The 16298-nt window shown below is 39.3% G+C and overlaps 4 protein-coding genes across 17 annotated transcripts in view; 3 read left to right on the top strand and 1 right to left on the bottom strand.

Annotated features, from left to right (window-relative positions):
- The first annotated feature begins 40 nt into the window (after positions 1-40).
- Positions 41-3817, top strand: tcn2 (transcobalamin II). Of its 3 annotated transcripts, none has more exons than XM_087792699.1 (10): positions 41-162; positions 266-333; positions 585-774; positions 844-1013; positions 1107-1259; positions 2360-2529; positions 2611-2785; positions 2850-3030; positions 3097-3215; positions 3292-3817. In XM_087792699.1, the coding sequence occupies exons 2-10, from the start codon at positions 276-278 to the stop codon at positions 3351-3353; spliced, it is 1278 nt and encodes a 425-aa protein (XP_087648825.1). In that variant the 5' UTR covers positions 41-162; positions 266-275; the 3' UTR covers positions 3354-3817. The 3 variants fall into 3 exon arrangements, with proteins under 3 accessions (XP_087648825.1, XP_087648826.1, XP_087648824.1); XM_087792700.1 differs by having other exon boundaries at positions 76-162; positions 252-333; XM_087792698.1 differs by having other exon boundaries at positions 120-191.
- Positions 3818-3872: 55 nt separating this feature from the next.
- On the top strand, positions 3873-7206 carry dguok (deoxyguanosine kinase). Its single transcript, XM_087799299.1, has 7 exons — positions 3873-4287; positions 4363-4472; positions 4569-4747; positions 5763-5910; positions 6045-6160; positions 6309-6408; positions 6928-7206. The coding sequence occupies exons 1-7, from the start codon at positions 4134-4136 to the stop codon at positions 6952-6954; spliced, it is 834 nt and encodes a 277-aa protein (XP_087655425.1). The 5' UTR covers positions 3873-4133; the 3' UTR covers positions 6955-7206.
- Positions 7207-7517: 311 nt separating this feature from the next.
- Positions 7518-9615, top strand: spaw (southpaw). The gene is made up of 3 exons (XM_087778914.1): positions 7518-7770; positions 8596-9386; positions 9463-9615. Exons 1-3 carry the CDS (start codon positions 7518-7520, stop codon positions 9613-9615), a joined length of 1197 nt encoding a protein of 398 aa, XP_087635040.1.
- A 5586-nt stretch (positions 9616-15201) lies between these two features.
- ank1a (ankyrin 1, erythrocytic a) overlaps positions 15202-16298 on the bottom strand; it is a 79974-nt gene continuing 78877 nt past the window's right edge. For all 12 annotated transcript variants that reach the window (XM_087792687.1, XM_087792690.1, XM_087792688.1 and 9 more), the window contains one exon: positions 15202-15533. Coding sequence is in view for 1 of the 12 variants with exons in the window: in XM_087792685.1 (XP_087648811.1) it covers positions 15480-15533 (54 nt within the window). In the remaining 11 variants the exon portion in view is untranslated. The remainder of the gene's footprint in view (positions 15534-16298) is intronic.

Below are 16298 nucleotides of genomic sequence, written 5' to 3'. Positions count from 1 at the left end.
TTGTTGACAAGCCTGCCCTTTTTTAAAGAGGCGAGGTTGAGGGTTCAATCGCATTGTCATCGCAAAACAGTGGGTCACGTGACAGTGAAATCCAAGTAGAGGTTGTCACCGCTTGTTTCTGTTCTCAGCCGGAGGAAGTCTGCGAGGAGAGCGCTTCACAAAGTATGTCAACTTATATCGATGATCTACTTGTATGTTGCCTTTAACTACCGTTTTTGACAAACTAGTTTCTTCATGTTTGTTCATAATAGTTTCAAACTTCCAGATCATCCAGGATGAATATCTTCTTGATCTTCTCGGGACTTTTGGCGTTGGTTTCTTCAGTAAAATGTGGTAAGTTTGTGTCATTTCCTTTTCTTAAAAAACCTGTGATATGTTTGTTTAAACACTGGCTATTGATCAAACTGTGGATTAGAAGCAAACAAACAAATGGACTGATGCGGGAATTCACAGATGTTGCAACTATTGTGTAAAAGTCACACAACTGCTGAGAAAGTACCCCTTTCACACAGTTAAATTGTCGAGTCAGCAACACTCTTCTTTTGTCTAACATTCTCCTTTTTTTTCCTCCAATGTCAATCCAGACACTGAAGGAACGAGTGTCAATCTGCTTCTGTCACTCAATCAAAATCTCCTTCGGTCCCTGGGAGGCCAGGATGGACTTCCCAACCCAAGTGTTCACCTGGCGTTGAGACTCTCAGGCACTCATAGCCTCGCCTCAGAGAACCTGTACCTCAACAGGATAAAGAACGAGTTGCACAATGACATCCAGAGGTATTTCACTCTCTTGAATGTGAAATAACTTCAACATTCAAGAGATTTAATCAAAAGTTTGTCCCCCAGTCGTCTCTCCAACCTCAGGGCTGTGGCGGGTCACCTGGCTCTTTACACTCTGGCCCTGAAGGCCTCGTGCTACGACCTCAGCACCGTCACCTTCGCTGTGGGCGACCGACGAGAGCCGCTGCTGACGCATCTGAAGAAGCAGATGGATGATGAAAAGGAACACATTACACGTATGTAAAGAGGGAACATATGATTCTCAATGATATAAATGAGTGTTTGATTAATACAGAGATCTCATTTCAAACCTTTTCATTCGTCTTCAGTCAGTCACCGGCCTCTGACCAACTACTACCAGTACTCCCTGGGCGTGCTGGCCCTGTGTGTGAGCGGCGTCCGGGTGAACATCCATGTCAGCAACAAGCTTATCAAGGCGGTGGAACATGAACACATGAAACACGGGGACGGCGAGAGTGTGGGTGAGACACGTTTATGAGTTAATGTTCCCAACAGAGTGATTGCAGAACTATTATATAGACAATCATATTCATTTATACGGGAAGATTTCTTTGGACATAATGATACAAGAAAAGTTTGTCAAAAAATATTTAATAAGCCGTTTATTTCAATATTTATCATGTTTTTATTGACTAAATTACTATTATTATTATTAATTGTCCTAAATTGATTGAATCTGCATAATTGGACCATTTTGTAACATTTGAAATATCTCTGACTGCTATGAGCTCTCACAGACGGCAGGTGGCAGTAGTGTTTCATTTTCACTAACGCAGCACACAGTAGGCGAAAAAGAGTTGCTGTAGCATGAAAGTACTGCATATTATTGCCGTCAGATTATTGAATGGTCAAATTTAAAGTTTCATATGTTGAAATTGATTTTGTTTTTCAATTGAAATGTCGTTGTTTTTTAAAAATATCCAATTGTTTGTATTTTTTATAAATTAATTATTTAAGTTGCAATGTCGTTTGTATTTTATTATTGAATCCAATACTTTGTAAATTAATTAATTAATAATTTTAGTAATTGCATTTAAAAAATCGAATATTTTCTAAATGATGATTATTATTTTTTTCATGTTTTTGATATTCTAAATCCAATAACACTTTTTTTTTATTTTCTCCTTAACTCAATATTTTTTAATTTGTAGCCTCAGCCAAGAATATATTCAATTTTGAATAATATTCAATTTAAAATATGAAAAAATAAATATAATTGAACCTTCCAATATACAAATGATAGATTTCAACTATTTAATACAAACACATTCAATTTAGAAATTATTGAATTCAAATTATCACAAAAAAATTATTCAACACTTTTTGAAAGTTTCAATATCTAAAACTTTAAATTCAATCATTCATTATTCTGACACCTTTAAAATATCTGTGGATGTAGATCAGGAGTGTAAATGATATTGCCTATAGGGCCACATTATTGACTGTGGTAACTAAGAAAAAGATTTAAGGATAAAAAGGTTTAAAAAAGAAAAAAAGAATGAGGTACATTAAATGAGAAGATAATAATAAATATTGTTATACTCTTGATTTGTGGATACAGACACGTATGCGATGGCAGGGATGGCTCTTCAGTGCGTGAAAGACTCCGGCCTCTACCACGTTTCCACTGAGCTGGACACAGCTCTGGTCAAGATAAAGGGGAAGCTGCTCGTGTCGCAGAGGCAAGACGGTCATATTGGCAATGAGTTCAGCACTGGCCTCGCGGTGCAAGTAAGAGATGTTTTTGTCTTTTCCACACTAACAATCGAACAACATAATTGGTTTAAAGCTAACACAATCGGTGGCGTTCAGGCTCTGTTGGCGATGGGACACCCGGTGACTGAGCAGTCCGCCGCCATGGAAGCGTTGAGAAGTGGCGTGAAAAACAACAAATACCACAATCCCATGGCCATGTCTCAGGTGCTGCCTGCCCTCCAGCAGAAGTCCTACCTCTCGGTTCGAAACAAAGACTGTCAGGGCGAGGACGGTACGTTGTTCTTTTTCCAGCTTCCTGCTTCTGTCCGGACTCACCTTGCATCGTGTTCATGCAGACACGCTGGTGTTGGAGCCAATCGACCCCATCGTGAACTTTCCGGTCTCGAGCACCGTGGCTGTTACAGTGGAAGTGGTCACGACCAGTGGAGAGTCTACGGTCTACAGTCTGGGGGTTCCTAAAGGAAGCTCTGTGCTGGATGCTCTCTACCTTCTTAAAGGGAAAAACTCCGGCTTCACGTGAGTCCAGATTAACTTGATCAAGTATTTTTGGCTTATTATGTGACCTTTAATTTTGTGCGACAGGTTCGAGACCGAGTCCAGTCTATGGGGACCTTTCTTAAGCGTGGTCAACTGGGAGAGGGCCAGACAGACCGACCGCAGATACTGGCAGGTCTCGTCTGATGGAGTAGCTCTGAACCAAGGTGAGAGTAGCTCAGGCTTTTATATCTTTACCTCTATCTTGATATTTGCTTTACAAAACTTTGCTCTTCCTTCCAGGTGTGAGTGACGTCAAAGTTGAAGCCCCTCAGAGGATCACCATAAAAAACACCACATACTAAATATCAAAACACCTGCCACTGTTGTTTTGACTGTGAATAATTTTAACTTTTGTCTCGTAAATGTTTTATAAGTAATTCAGGAAAAATGACCACGAAAGTTTCTTGATTCTTTTTTTTTTGCAGATTAATGATGAATTGTGTTTTAAATAAAGCTTGTTCAAGTGTGCATAATCTTTTTTTTTTGTTGTGGGTGTAAATTCCATAAATATCTGACCAAATATCTTATTTATGTCTGACTAGGAAACGCCTACAATTAATGTATTGTGAACGTGTCACGAAAGAACACTTGTTTAATATTTTATCTTGAAAGGACAACGCTGACGCTTCCGGGCTTGTATCCATGGTAATATCATAAAAATAATCAATGTTTGTTTTTTATTCATGGTTTTAATGAATGTGTGGGTAAAAGGGAAAACTGTTTTCATTTTGGTAAAGAGAATAAAAATAAATGGTGGTGAAGACTCGTTACGTGACTTTTTGAACTCTGCCCCGGAAGTACTAAATGTTGCTAATGTTTTTAGCATCTTTGATTATCCGATTACTTACATTAATCTGAAGATACGTCCTGCGAATCTAAAACGGTATAGTTATCGTTTGTAGTGACAAGACGGTGCAGCGATGTGTTGTGTTTGTAAAAAGAGGTTCTGAATCCTTGTTTATATTGCAGCGAGTTGTCTCGATGTTAACCTGACCGTTAAGCCGCACACGCTGCTCAACAACAGGCGCAAAGCTATGCTAGTATTGACGGATTTAACATAAGTCACCGACGCTGAGCAGGTGATGTTTCAAGCTTTTAGAATTCAGTGTCATCGTTCCTTTCTGCTCTGCAAGTCCTTGCAAAGAACACGAACCCTAACAATGGAAGGAGACAAACACATGTCAAGTTCAGCCGGAAGTCATCGAGTGAAAAGAGTTTCCATTGAAGGAAACATTGGTGAGCTGGTTAATAAACACATGTTTGAAACTTTGAAAAGTGTTGAAATTGTATTGATATTTTTTTTACTTCAAGCTGTTGGAAAGTCAACGTTTGCCAGACTTCTGGGGGAAGGATGTCCGGACTGGGAAGTGATGACAGAACCGGTCGACCAGTGGCAGAACATCAAGACTGGCACAGGAAAGGTTAGAAATTTTTTTGAAGAGTTTTGTTTAAAAAAAACAAAAAAAACACGTTTTTTATTTATTCTATAAAGGATGATTGGTTTTAATTGTTCGCAGACTTTGGTGAGCAACCTGCTGGAGATGATGTACCAGGACCCGCAGCGCTGGTCCTACACTTTCCAGACCAACTCCTGCATGACCAGACTGAGAACTCAACTGCAGCCGCCTCCACCACGCCTGCTGGACTCGGTCCGGACCCCGGTCCAGGTGTATGAGCGCTCGGTGTTCAGCGACAGGTGAGCATGTGAAGACTTACCAACTTTAATTATCACTTTATAAAGGTCCAAACGGCAAGAAATATGTATTTTTTGTCAAAGCATATTTGATTTAGTGTTGACCCTAAATTGTTTTTATCGCATCAGAATATTGAAAGGTAGAATTTGACCTTTAAGTTTCTGACTCTAAAATTTGGTCTTTAGTTTACTCCTGTTACTTTGATTTTCTCTCACAGTCAAGAACATCTTCTGTGTGAATGGTTGTATGTGCTCTGTGACAGACTGGTCACCTGTTCTCGCCCAAAGTAGCTGAGGAAGGTTGCTGCCCCCTTGAATCTCCCATATTAATAAATTAATTAAATACATTTTCAAAAATATTTCCAAAAAAATTATTCATATAAATAAAGGTTGATATTATCATTCAAATTATTTTGAAAATAAATCATCTAAATTAAATATTTTTAAACCTATTAATTTAATATCAAAATGTTGGTATAACAGTGTCGCCAGAATATACAGTTGCCTATGAATCCGCCATGAAATTAATTGACGAGCTTCTACTTGATTGTTTATCACACAATGATAACATAAGTTGCTCATTACTCTCTTGATATTGTCTAGTGTCACTATTGTACCGGCTTTAATATATTGAAGTTTAAAAGCTACTATTGAAAAAAAAAAAATTGGAAAATATTAAAATGTATTTTTCAATAATTTATTAGTAATTAAAAACGAATTATTGAATTCAATTATTGTATTATTTTTATTCTATTCAATTTTTCTGATTTCTGATTTTTCTGGCACTTATATACTTACCATATTTACATTCGAAATATTCAAACCATGACAGCATTTTATAGAATATCTTTGTTATATATATATATATATATATATAATGTATGTATGTATATATATACTGTATAAAAATCAAAAAATTTGGTCGGCACTAACTGGATCATTGAGAACTACACAAAGTTGTGTTTCTCCGGATACTATTAATTGTAGAATTCTGGTGTCACGTTTTGGTTTTGTGCAGGTACATCTTCGCCCTCAACATGTTCGAGCTGGGCTGTATCAACAACACGGAGTGGGCCGTCTACCAGGACTGGCACTCTCTGCTGGTGGAGCAGTTTGGACACAGGGTGGAGCTAGAGGGCATCATCTACCTCAGCGCGTCGCCACAGGTCTGTAGGATTTTAAATTGACGACTTAAACTCCAATTTTTGCTAAATAATAGAAACGTAAAGCTTCACAAGAATATAATGATTAATTCATCAAATTTAAATGTAAGTAATCATTTGTGTTTTGACGACATCAGGTGTGTCTGGAGCGTCTGGGTCGGCGAGGGCGACCCGAAGAGCAGGGAATCAAACTGGACTATTTGGAGACTCTGCATGAACAACACGAGAATTGGTTGATAAAGAAAAGCACTGAGTGAGTGTCTTTGTTAAAGAATAAAAGACAAATATTATGTTGACTGAAATTAATCTTGTTGGTGATAATCTGTTGGTTTGTGCAGCTGTAAAGAACTGATGATGTCGGCAGTTTTTTTATGTCTCACAGTGATTCTCCTTTCCCACAGAGTTCATTTTGAGAAGCTGAAAAAGATTCCCGTGTTACAACTGGATGCTAATGTAGAGTTTCTGAGCGACCTTGAGGTGCGGCAGGACTTTATCCAAAAGGTAGGCAACCATATCTTTATTAGCTCCGATGCTTAGTGTTGACACAAAAGTCTCGTTTTGAGGAAAGTACAACTTCTGCTCCACGACCCTGGTCTTGAAAAGCGCTCTATAAATACTAATTTTTTACTCACAGTATTTGCAGAACGACCGGAAAAACAAGCAATTAAAAGATAAGTATTCATTGTGGCAGATGTTTTTAAGCGAGTACCAACTGACGCTTTGTCAGTGTGTCAGAGCCGTTATTAATTGAGTTAAAATAATGGTCGAAATGAGCAAGAAGATGAAAACCTCTGGAGTCTTGAAGTTCAAAAAATGTTTTTATAATGAATCGTGTTCATGCTGTTTCTTCAAAAACAAATGGTGAAGGTGTTGGCCTTTCTATGATTATTTGCAAAAGTTTAAATGATCTTGACATGAAAATATTACCATCCAATCAGTCCAGCAACCTAAAACCAGCATGACTTTTCCAGGAAACATTTTTGTGTTATGTTTGGGTGATTTTCTGACTCTTATTTGCAGGTGAAGAAGTTCTTCTCTGAGTTGTGAGAAGACCATCAACATGAAGAGGGGAACGGATGCCACCGACGCATCTTATCAAGTGGAGGAAATTTTTACAAATGTTACTGTTGGACCAGAACTCATCAAACATATTTAATATTAAGTTGAGTCCATTATTTTTGATGTAACTTTTCAGGTCAGACACATTTCCATGTTACAACTGTGTTATGAGTTCTAGTGTTTATCGCATGAGGTTATAGGATGTTCTTGTAGAAGTGTTGTAACTGTATCATCTTTGAATACGTCATTAAATAAAAAGAATTGTATCTCTACTGGAGCAGCTCACATCTGTCAGTCTAGCCAAATGGTGCGTCTGCACTCGAGGATCTCCGGGTCGAATCTGAGCCCAGGCCCGGTGACAGGACAATGACCTTGGCTGGATGTTGTTTCTGGTCTGGTGATCAGAGGGACTGCTGAGATGCCTGGAGTGGTCAGGGGTCATCAAAGGGCAGCTGTTGACTATAAAGGGGCAGCTCCGTCTGCACATCCCATCAGTTGAGCTCCAGACCCGCCGTAGGAAGGAACGCAGCTTCACCTCTTCACACAGAGACATGGAAACCAGCCTTCAGAGCATCGTCGTGCTCGTCCTGCTCTCCTCTTCCTCTGCTCAGAGGCCCGACGGGTCCACCGGCGTGGATCACCCAACTCTGTCGTTCAGCCAGCGCGGCAGATTTCCTCTCTACATGATGCAGCTGTACCGCTCGTTCAGGACCGTGGACGCGTCGTCGCCAGAACCCGCCGCCACGACATCGGGAGACGAGCCGTCGACCCGACCCGACTCCGTCCTGAGTCTGATGGCAGATGGTGAGTCCGTGAAGTCATCATCGTTCATAACCCGGCCGCCTTCGGCCCTCTGTCACGATGACCTCCGCTTTTACAACCTGCAAGTGTCAAAGTGCTTATTCCACTTTAAAGACTTTCTCTCAGGGTGTGTATATTAGCTCTCAGACAGCCGTCCACGGGGGGGTCAATACACATCCTGTCCTGCTCACACTCCGCTTGACATTTGTCCAGAGATCTGGTCCGTCCAGAATCACTGAGACCTCTCTGTTCAGGGCTCTACAGGTGAGGCCTTTACACCTCTCCTGACCAGACCCATGAGCAAACATCAACCTTATTAGTGTTTAAATTTTCAGTTTTTCTTATCTATGTCTTAAATTTAAAGTAAAAGTACTTTGAGAAAACTTTACTAAACTTTACTAAAGTACATGTATTAGCCTAGTAATCTACTCGTGTCAAGAACAAAAGTAGATGATAACACAGTAACTGAAAGCAATTGTAAAGAATTTAAAAAATAAAAAAAGTCTAGATGTTTTCTATGATAGTTTTTATATTTTGTTGAAGCAAAGAAAGCGTGATGACACAACATTAAACATATTTTCAGTGATATGTGTCATGTGTCATTAGTACTCCCATTAAACAATTTTCCCAAATTTGTATTTGTATGATTTTCAATGTATCAAAAAACTAAAAAGTCAAATTATTTTTTTAAATAAGTTAAATATGCATGAAAAACTAAAAAAATGTATACTCGGGTTGTCTATACAACTGCGGTTCTATGAAGGCGAAGCTCAGAATGGTTGATCACCACTGACACTTATCTTGCTTGTTTTTTGTTCTTTGTTCCAGGCTGTCATCAAGTTGGGGAAAGATGGACCGTCACGTTCGACATGTCGTCGATCTCCACCAGTGACACGGTCCAGCTGGCAGAACTCCGAATCAGACTTCCTGCCTTCATCTCCTCCAAACGTGCTGTTGTGGATTTATTTCACTCCCGGAAACACACCTGCGACCCCGTCCGCACATCCTGCCGCCAGGAGAGGCTCTTTCTAGGGAGTCTGGTCTCAACGGACCGCTACAAGGGCAGCGTCAAGTCTTCGTGGAAGGTTCTGAACGTGACGGCTCTTCTCAGATACTGGCTCCACCAGCAGGGGGGGTCGTGGCGGAACCAGGAGGGTTCGGGCGAAGCCGAGGGTGACCTCGGCAGCGGCGTGGAGGGAGAAGATCTCCTGAGTCCTCCTAAAGTCCTCCACCCGACCACCAACCGTGTGACCCTGCTGATATTCTCCAACCACCGCCAGCGACGGGAGGGCCGGCCGGGGGGGTCCAGCCTCATCCACACGGTGGAGAACTCCAAGTACGTGTCTCTGGACCGGGTCGGCGGCGGCGACGGTCAGGCTCGGCGCCACAAGAGGAACAGACTAGGGAGAGTTGCCGGAGCCCCCACCGTCCCCCCACCGGCAGCGGAGTCGGCGCAGCGCCCCCCGTGCCGGCGGGTGGACATGTGGGTGGACTTCGACGACATCGGCTGGGACGAGTGGATCGTGCACCCCAAACGCTTCAACGCCTACCGCTGCGAGGGGGAGTGTCCCACCCCGCTCAACGACTCCTTCAACCCCAGCAACCACGCCTACATGCAGGTGAGCCAAGATTAAGAACCCCCCCCCAACCCCAACTGTGATAGACGTGGTGTCTGACTGACTCATTTGTTTCCAGAGTCTCCTGCGACTTCACCATCCGGAGAGGGTCCCCTGCTCCTCCTGCGTGCCCACCCAGCTCAGCCCGCTCTCCATGCTGTACTACGAGAACGAGGACCTAACGCTGCGACACCACGAGGACATGGTCGTCGAAGAGTGTGGCTGTCACTGACGGAAACTCCCATCACCCCTTTTCACACTGCACTTTCTCTCGTGTGGAAGCATTTCTGTAATATATGGAGACAAGAGCATCTGTTTTATTTATTCCATGTACATAAAATCTATTAAAAACTTTTATTTTTCTCATGACTTGGCTCCAGTTGTGTCTGTTCAGGGCTGATCTAGCAGCCTCTTCCCAGTGTCTCAATGCTATGCTAGCTCAGACCTCACTTCTGACCGGGGAGCCTAATCCAAATCTGGACCATCATCAAGGGGTCATTAGTGAGACGCCCCTGGCCTGATGGTGATACAAACATGCGGTTCCGAAGCGTGGCTCGGTAATGAGGCACAGAGTCACAGGCAGTAGCACTTGTTTATTTTGGGGAGGAGGGCGGGGGGCCAGGAAGCTGACGTGACAAGGCGAGATTAGACCCCCAAACGGAAACCTGCCGGTGCAAAAACGGGGCGAGTGAGAACATCTGAAGCTACTGTGGAGGGCTGCGACTGACCACATGAAACAGTTGAATCAACAACCGTCGACGTGAGCCGAGACGTGAGAAACCAGAGAATCAATTAAAAGATTTTCAACAGAGGAAGAAACTTCAGGTTTAAAACATCAATGGAATCTTTTCAAGTGTGGAAGAAAGACGGTCAACTTTGAAACTGCAATTTCTCCCAACATTCTTTATCTAAATAAGCTAAATACATTATTAAAGTTATATTAATGACCAACTAATGGATTAAACTCTTGTATTATTGCTGCTCTAAGTAGTCTTTTTCTGCTTCATTTTTGCTTATTTTCATTTCCTTTCTTGAACAGTGTGGCAGTAACTTTAATTAAATAATTTGTATATTGAAAGGATGGATTATCATTATTTTTTTTTAAATAATTGAATATAATAATTCCCATTATTTAGAAATACATTTTCTAAATTCAATTTTTTTTATGTAAATTCTGTATAAAGATGTACCAAACGATACTGAAACAGTACGGAGCTACTTGATCATATACGTCTATGTCGTCATGTGATTGACTTTGTGTCGCATGATTGGATGAAAATTTGACCAACTCATAGAAATGATTGAATTAAATTATTCAAATGAAAAATTCAACGCTAAAAAAACAACAACTGAACTTTTGAACATACCATTTGAAATTAAAATAAATAAGTTTAATTCAACCAGTAAATATTCTGATGTAACTGATATACCTTCATATCCTTTGACTATATTTTCCATTCAATCAAAAGCTACACTAAGAAACTAACTATGTGTTTTGGATTTTGTTTTCCTTCTTAGGCTATTTTTTAAGTTAAGTTAATGCATTAATGGTTTTTTCGTGAGTGAAAAAGACAGAATTTCATGTTTTTTTTAAACTAGTTAAATGTGCATTTGTATATAGAAGCAACCAAGCAATGTTTCAACTGTGCTTCTCTGTGAAATCCAAGAGGTTTTTCTCTCTCAAGGAGAAGATGTTAGACGACTTGTATATTGGCCTCTCTGTGCTCAGATCAGTGAGCGAGGTTATCAGCTGAGAGGGAGCTGCTCCAGGAATGCCACTGATAGTGGTGATCAGAGCAGGAAAAGACCACAACTACAAACCTGTGTCCAGATTGACTCGCTCTCAGGATGCAGACAGGTACTTGAAGAGAAGGAGTGACCTTTTCCTTTTAAGTGAGCGCTGCCGGGGTCACGGTGATGAGGATGATGATGACGATGTGTATTCTGACCAGCAAAAAAAAACTGTGTGTAAGTGACATAGTGGTGATCATAGCGAGGCGTTAAATCCCATTAAAGCAGGTTATTAGTACTATATTAATACAATCTTTTTTTATTCACCTATGTGTTCACACTTAGAGTACTAAAATCTAAATTAGGGGGTTAAATTAATTATATTAAGTTACTTAAATATTAGAGGGAAAAAACCCTAATAATTATAGAAAGCGCTCTACAAATATTACTTACTTAATATTTATTTTTATGCATGCTGCAGCTTCAGCATGCACTTCTCACTCCAGCCTGCAGGGGACGCAGTTGTGCGTCAATAGTTTTATTTAATTTGCAGAATAAGGTAAACCACATGAAGTTCTCAGTCGATCTTTGATTTTTTTTAAAAGGACAAAAGCGGTAAAAAAAAAAAAAAAACAATATATGCCTTTTTAAATATACACGTGTTATTTGCTTTTACGTTCGTGTATTTGCTCAACTTTTAGCTGGTTAACTTCACTGTAAACACTTCTGTTTAACTATAAACCTGATAGCTACATGTTAGCTTTCCAAACTAATCTCGCTAAAGGCTAACTTTTCAATGACGAAGTAAATATGTATATTTTAATATTGTTTTAAGCTGAAACAAGAAGGCTAAAAGAGGTAAACGTAAAGAAATGGGCTGCTAATGTTAGTTGTATATTTATAATTTTAATTTAACAAACTGACTGAATCTTACTAAGTATTATTTATCCTTTTCTTCGTTTCAGATTGTATTAAACCAATTTTGTCCCAGATTTATTTCTGAACCAAGTGCAGGTAAGAGTTTGTTTATTTTCTTCTTTTTTGTTGCTTTTTCTATTAGGGCAATATATTTTCTATTAGCCTCTATTCTATTTTATATTTTCTAACAGCAAGTTTCTATCCGCTTTAAACTATCTTTAACATAATGGTTGTCCTTCTCCAATTATTTTACAATGAAATGTATAAATTATATATTTTTTCAAATGGGTATTTCTTACACTACCACTCTTAAATATATATTTTTCTTAATTTTTATATCTGCAGTTAATCACTGACCTTCTATTTTATATTATTATACTATTTATGATGTCATATAATAATTAGTTAGTTTCACTGTTTACCAATTTTTAATTTTCTGTATAATTTTATTTAATCTTTTTTTTTTATTATTAATAATTAGGGTATCTTTAAATTATAATTCCTCATTACTATAATATTGTTGAAACAAAAATAATTTAAATAAGTTTGTCATGATAATAAGCTTAGTTTTTCATCTGAATCTGAAAACTTTTCCAAAGTTTACATGCATGCAAACTACACTTATCTTAATGATATATAACGGCATTAATAATATTTCATGACATTTTCCTATTTTTTTTTTTTTACAAGAGGAGTGATGGTCACAGAGAGCCACACCGACACATTTCATTTCTTTATTAATTTTGTAAATGTTGAGCTGGTGTACAGAGTAAATTTCAATAGATGTTCTTGATTCATTTGGATTAAAAGGATTTGACATATATTCATATTTGACTGCCCATTACAATAAAAAAAACAAACCCAACAGAAACAAGTCAAAATACCCACATTATCGATATTTCCCCCCTCAAGTTGCAGGCAATACCCAGAACTCAACAGTCTCTTGGTAGCTACTGCTGTATGATGCTAAAAGTACATCCATAAAACAATCCCATTTGACAAGTAAGGGTGCATAGCATTCTAAGTAAATATATATATTCTCATATATCTCATATATATAGCCTTTTTATGTTAAAAACATTTTCTGTGCATGTGCGCATTTGCATTCCTTAGTATTGAGTAATATGCTATTGCGTTAATAATGTCTTCAATCCATTCTAAAAGGAATATACACATCATCTCTAGTTTTTGCAACAGTTAATATTTTTGCATGAACTTGGTGCATGGTGTTTTTCTCTCCATGATGGGCCTCACTTTTGGTCTCTTGAGTGACCCGTCCTCCCTCTGCTCGCTCCTTCCTCACCATGTGGAAGCCTTTAGATTTTGCTCATACTTTGACCGGGGAGAGAGTAGATCGGGGGATACCGAGGAAGAAATGCTCGTCGTCTTGATAACGTCACGGTCACCGTCTGACCCACCTGGCCTCTCTGTCCCCCTGACACACTCACTCGAGAAAAAAATTCCAAGATGATCCTCGGTGTTAACGCACCGGAAAAACTGTTGTGTGGTATGACATCAACCGTTTCGTGTGAGAGATCGCAAGAACAAAAACGTTGAATTCTATGAAAGGATACATATGAAAAACTGCACCGGATGATGTCAAATAAACGGCAAACTTTGAGCTAAAACGACTAAAATCAAACTTCTGTTATCTACTTTAGTAAAGCGCCAACACAACTACAGTATTTAACCAAGACTTTACATTCATCTGAGGCTGGGAGGCCGTACTTGTTACGCACATACACATGTACTTCATCATGAGGGCTTATTGCGATTATCTTCGTGTGACAGAAGCCGTTCGTGTTGACGGACAAAAAAAAGAAAAAAGAACTGCATGTAGATCATCGATGGCACACGTATTGAGGTAAATCCATTGTCATAAAAAAATAAATCAGTATAATTTCATGTCACTTATTTGCATTATTCTCGTGATGACATCACAATGTTGACGCTTGTAACAACTGATCACTCACTTTCAAAGGCTCATTAGAATGAAGTTGATGGAGATAAAGTAGGGAAGACTTGCAAAAAAAAAAAAAAACACTTTTAAAGTTTCAAAGTGATGAAGTTCTGACATCATTTGTTGGTGGAGTAAAGCTGCGATGACGAGACTGAAGGTGCAAGTTTAGGAAGAACACAAACTGAAACAACAGTTTCTCTCTTGTGAGCAGTTATTGCTTCTTCTGGACATTGAGACGATTTAAAGGAAACAGGAAGTAGGCGAAAAAAGACAAACACACGGCGGGGAAGGCTCCGGCTCACAGTTGTGGGTCAGTTTTACAGTTTGTCATCACAGTGATTGGCGACTGACCGACTGCTACGAGGAGACAAACATCAGAGCCCGACACCACCGTGACCTTTGACACCGCACTTGCCGTCCTCTCGCTAACCAGTGCTACATGATTACTCGGCTGATTTGAGATACTGCATGTGAGGCGGAGGGAGAGCCTGCCCCCTGCTGGAGGTGAACAGAATTGCTACGTCAAGTAAATGGGGATGATGATGATGTGGAAGGGTCACAAAACTAAAAATGGGCTGATGATCGAAGGCATAGAAGAAGGAAAAGTAGAGGGCTAATCTCTTATGTTTCTTATTGCCATCCACTTCACAAGGCAAACTCCAGACCAACTGCTGAACCCTTCACCTCCAAATCAAGAAGAAACCACCTGACGGACGTAGAGTTTTGAAACAGGCAGAGCGACACAACATGTTGGTGTATCCACAGATCTTAGGATATATAGAATAGTATATAGTTTCGGACCAGTTCAAACCTAAAACCACGGGTGGAGGAGTTAGTCAGTCATGGACCTGAAACAGCAGCATCACAAGGATCCTAAACATAAACACGGAACACACAAGTCAAGTCGAGTACTTTAGTGCGGTCGATATTTACAGCACAGATATTATTGGGTGACACTCGACTGGACTTTTTTTGGTGGAGAACTAGGGCAGTTTGTGAGTCTCCTAGTCAGGAAGCGACGGAAGGTGGACGGGGAGTGACGTGTTGTTGCCTAGAGATTTGTATCGTTTTAACTCTTGATAAAGGTGTCCCATTTGGATGGCTAGTGATCGATCATACCCTACAACGCATGCCTGTCCCACACAGAAGTGTCTCCTCCCAGCCCCGCCCCCCATTTTCTTTAACCCCGCCCCCCCCAGTATGATAGTTCAAGACGGGCCATGCGCAGCAGTCGCTCATGCTGACACAGACTACAGGAAGCACGTAGTTGCTAGTACTTTTTGTCGAGTTTTTTTTAAGTATGAAATCATGCGTCTAGCCTAGTAGATGTTTTGTCCAATGGTTTCTTTTTAAAAAAAGGTTATTAAAAACTACTTGTCAATCACAATCCTTCAGTTCCAGTACGTGCTGAGAGTCGGCATGGCCGATGTGGGTATTGTGAAGGGTCTGTCGCCAGAATGTTCCTTCTTTTTGACAGCTGCTGTTGGTCATGTGTCCATGTAGGGGGTTTTTGGTGAAGGGGTGGAGTCCCGTGGAGATGTCTAGAGGAAGAGAAAACGGTGATTTAGAACGTGAAGCATAAAAAAAATTCGTATTAAATCAACGACTACTATCTACAGAAACTTGTGTTCAGGATGGAAAGAATCTGAATGTCTGGATTTTAAAGATTAAATTTAGGAGCCATTTTTACTGAGGGGAACCTGAACATAAACTTCTTTTTAATTCACCAAACTTTCCTAGAACATGAGTGATCAGTTTGACTATCACGATAGCTTTATTATTTCCACACACAAACAAACACACACACAACAAAATTATAGAAGAAACAGCCATGTTTGTTATGTATGTTTTCATTTCTAAAATCTGAATAAACAAATTAGTAAATGCTTTGTATGAATTACTTTAATACTAGTTATTGTCCCGACTATTTTATGTTTTAGTTTTATTTTCACAGTAAGCCTTTTATAGTTTCTACTCTTACATTTACAGTTCTTCTGTTAATGTTGTACATATGTAACTCATATTTTACTAATAAGATGAACTGTAACATTCAGGTTTGTTTATAAAATGAATAAATACATTAAATTAAATAATTTGAACAAAACATTTTTCAAGATAATAATTTTCATCAATGGAGCCTCATTTATGTTGTTTTCAAACAATTTTAATAAGTTTGTATCTCCTATTTATTGACTGCAATGTAGTTTTATTTATAGTTATAGATAATCTGATTTTCTTTACTTATCTGTTTTATTATTGATGGGAGATCAATAATTTATTTATTTATTTTTATTTTATTTTTTATT

The sequence above is a fragment of the Callionymus lyra genome, chromosome 1 (genome assembly GCF_982586985.1).
Source record: "Callionymus lyra chromosome 1, fCalLyr1.hap1.1, whole genome shotgun sequence".
Taxonomy (NCBI): Eukaryota; Metazoa; Chordata; class Actinopteri; order Syngnathiformes; family Callionymidae; genus Callionymus; species Callionymus lyra.
The sequence above is the reverse complement of the archived record's forward strand: the minus strand, read 5'-3'. Positions and strand labels throughout refer to the sequence as shown.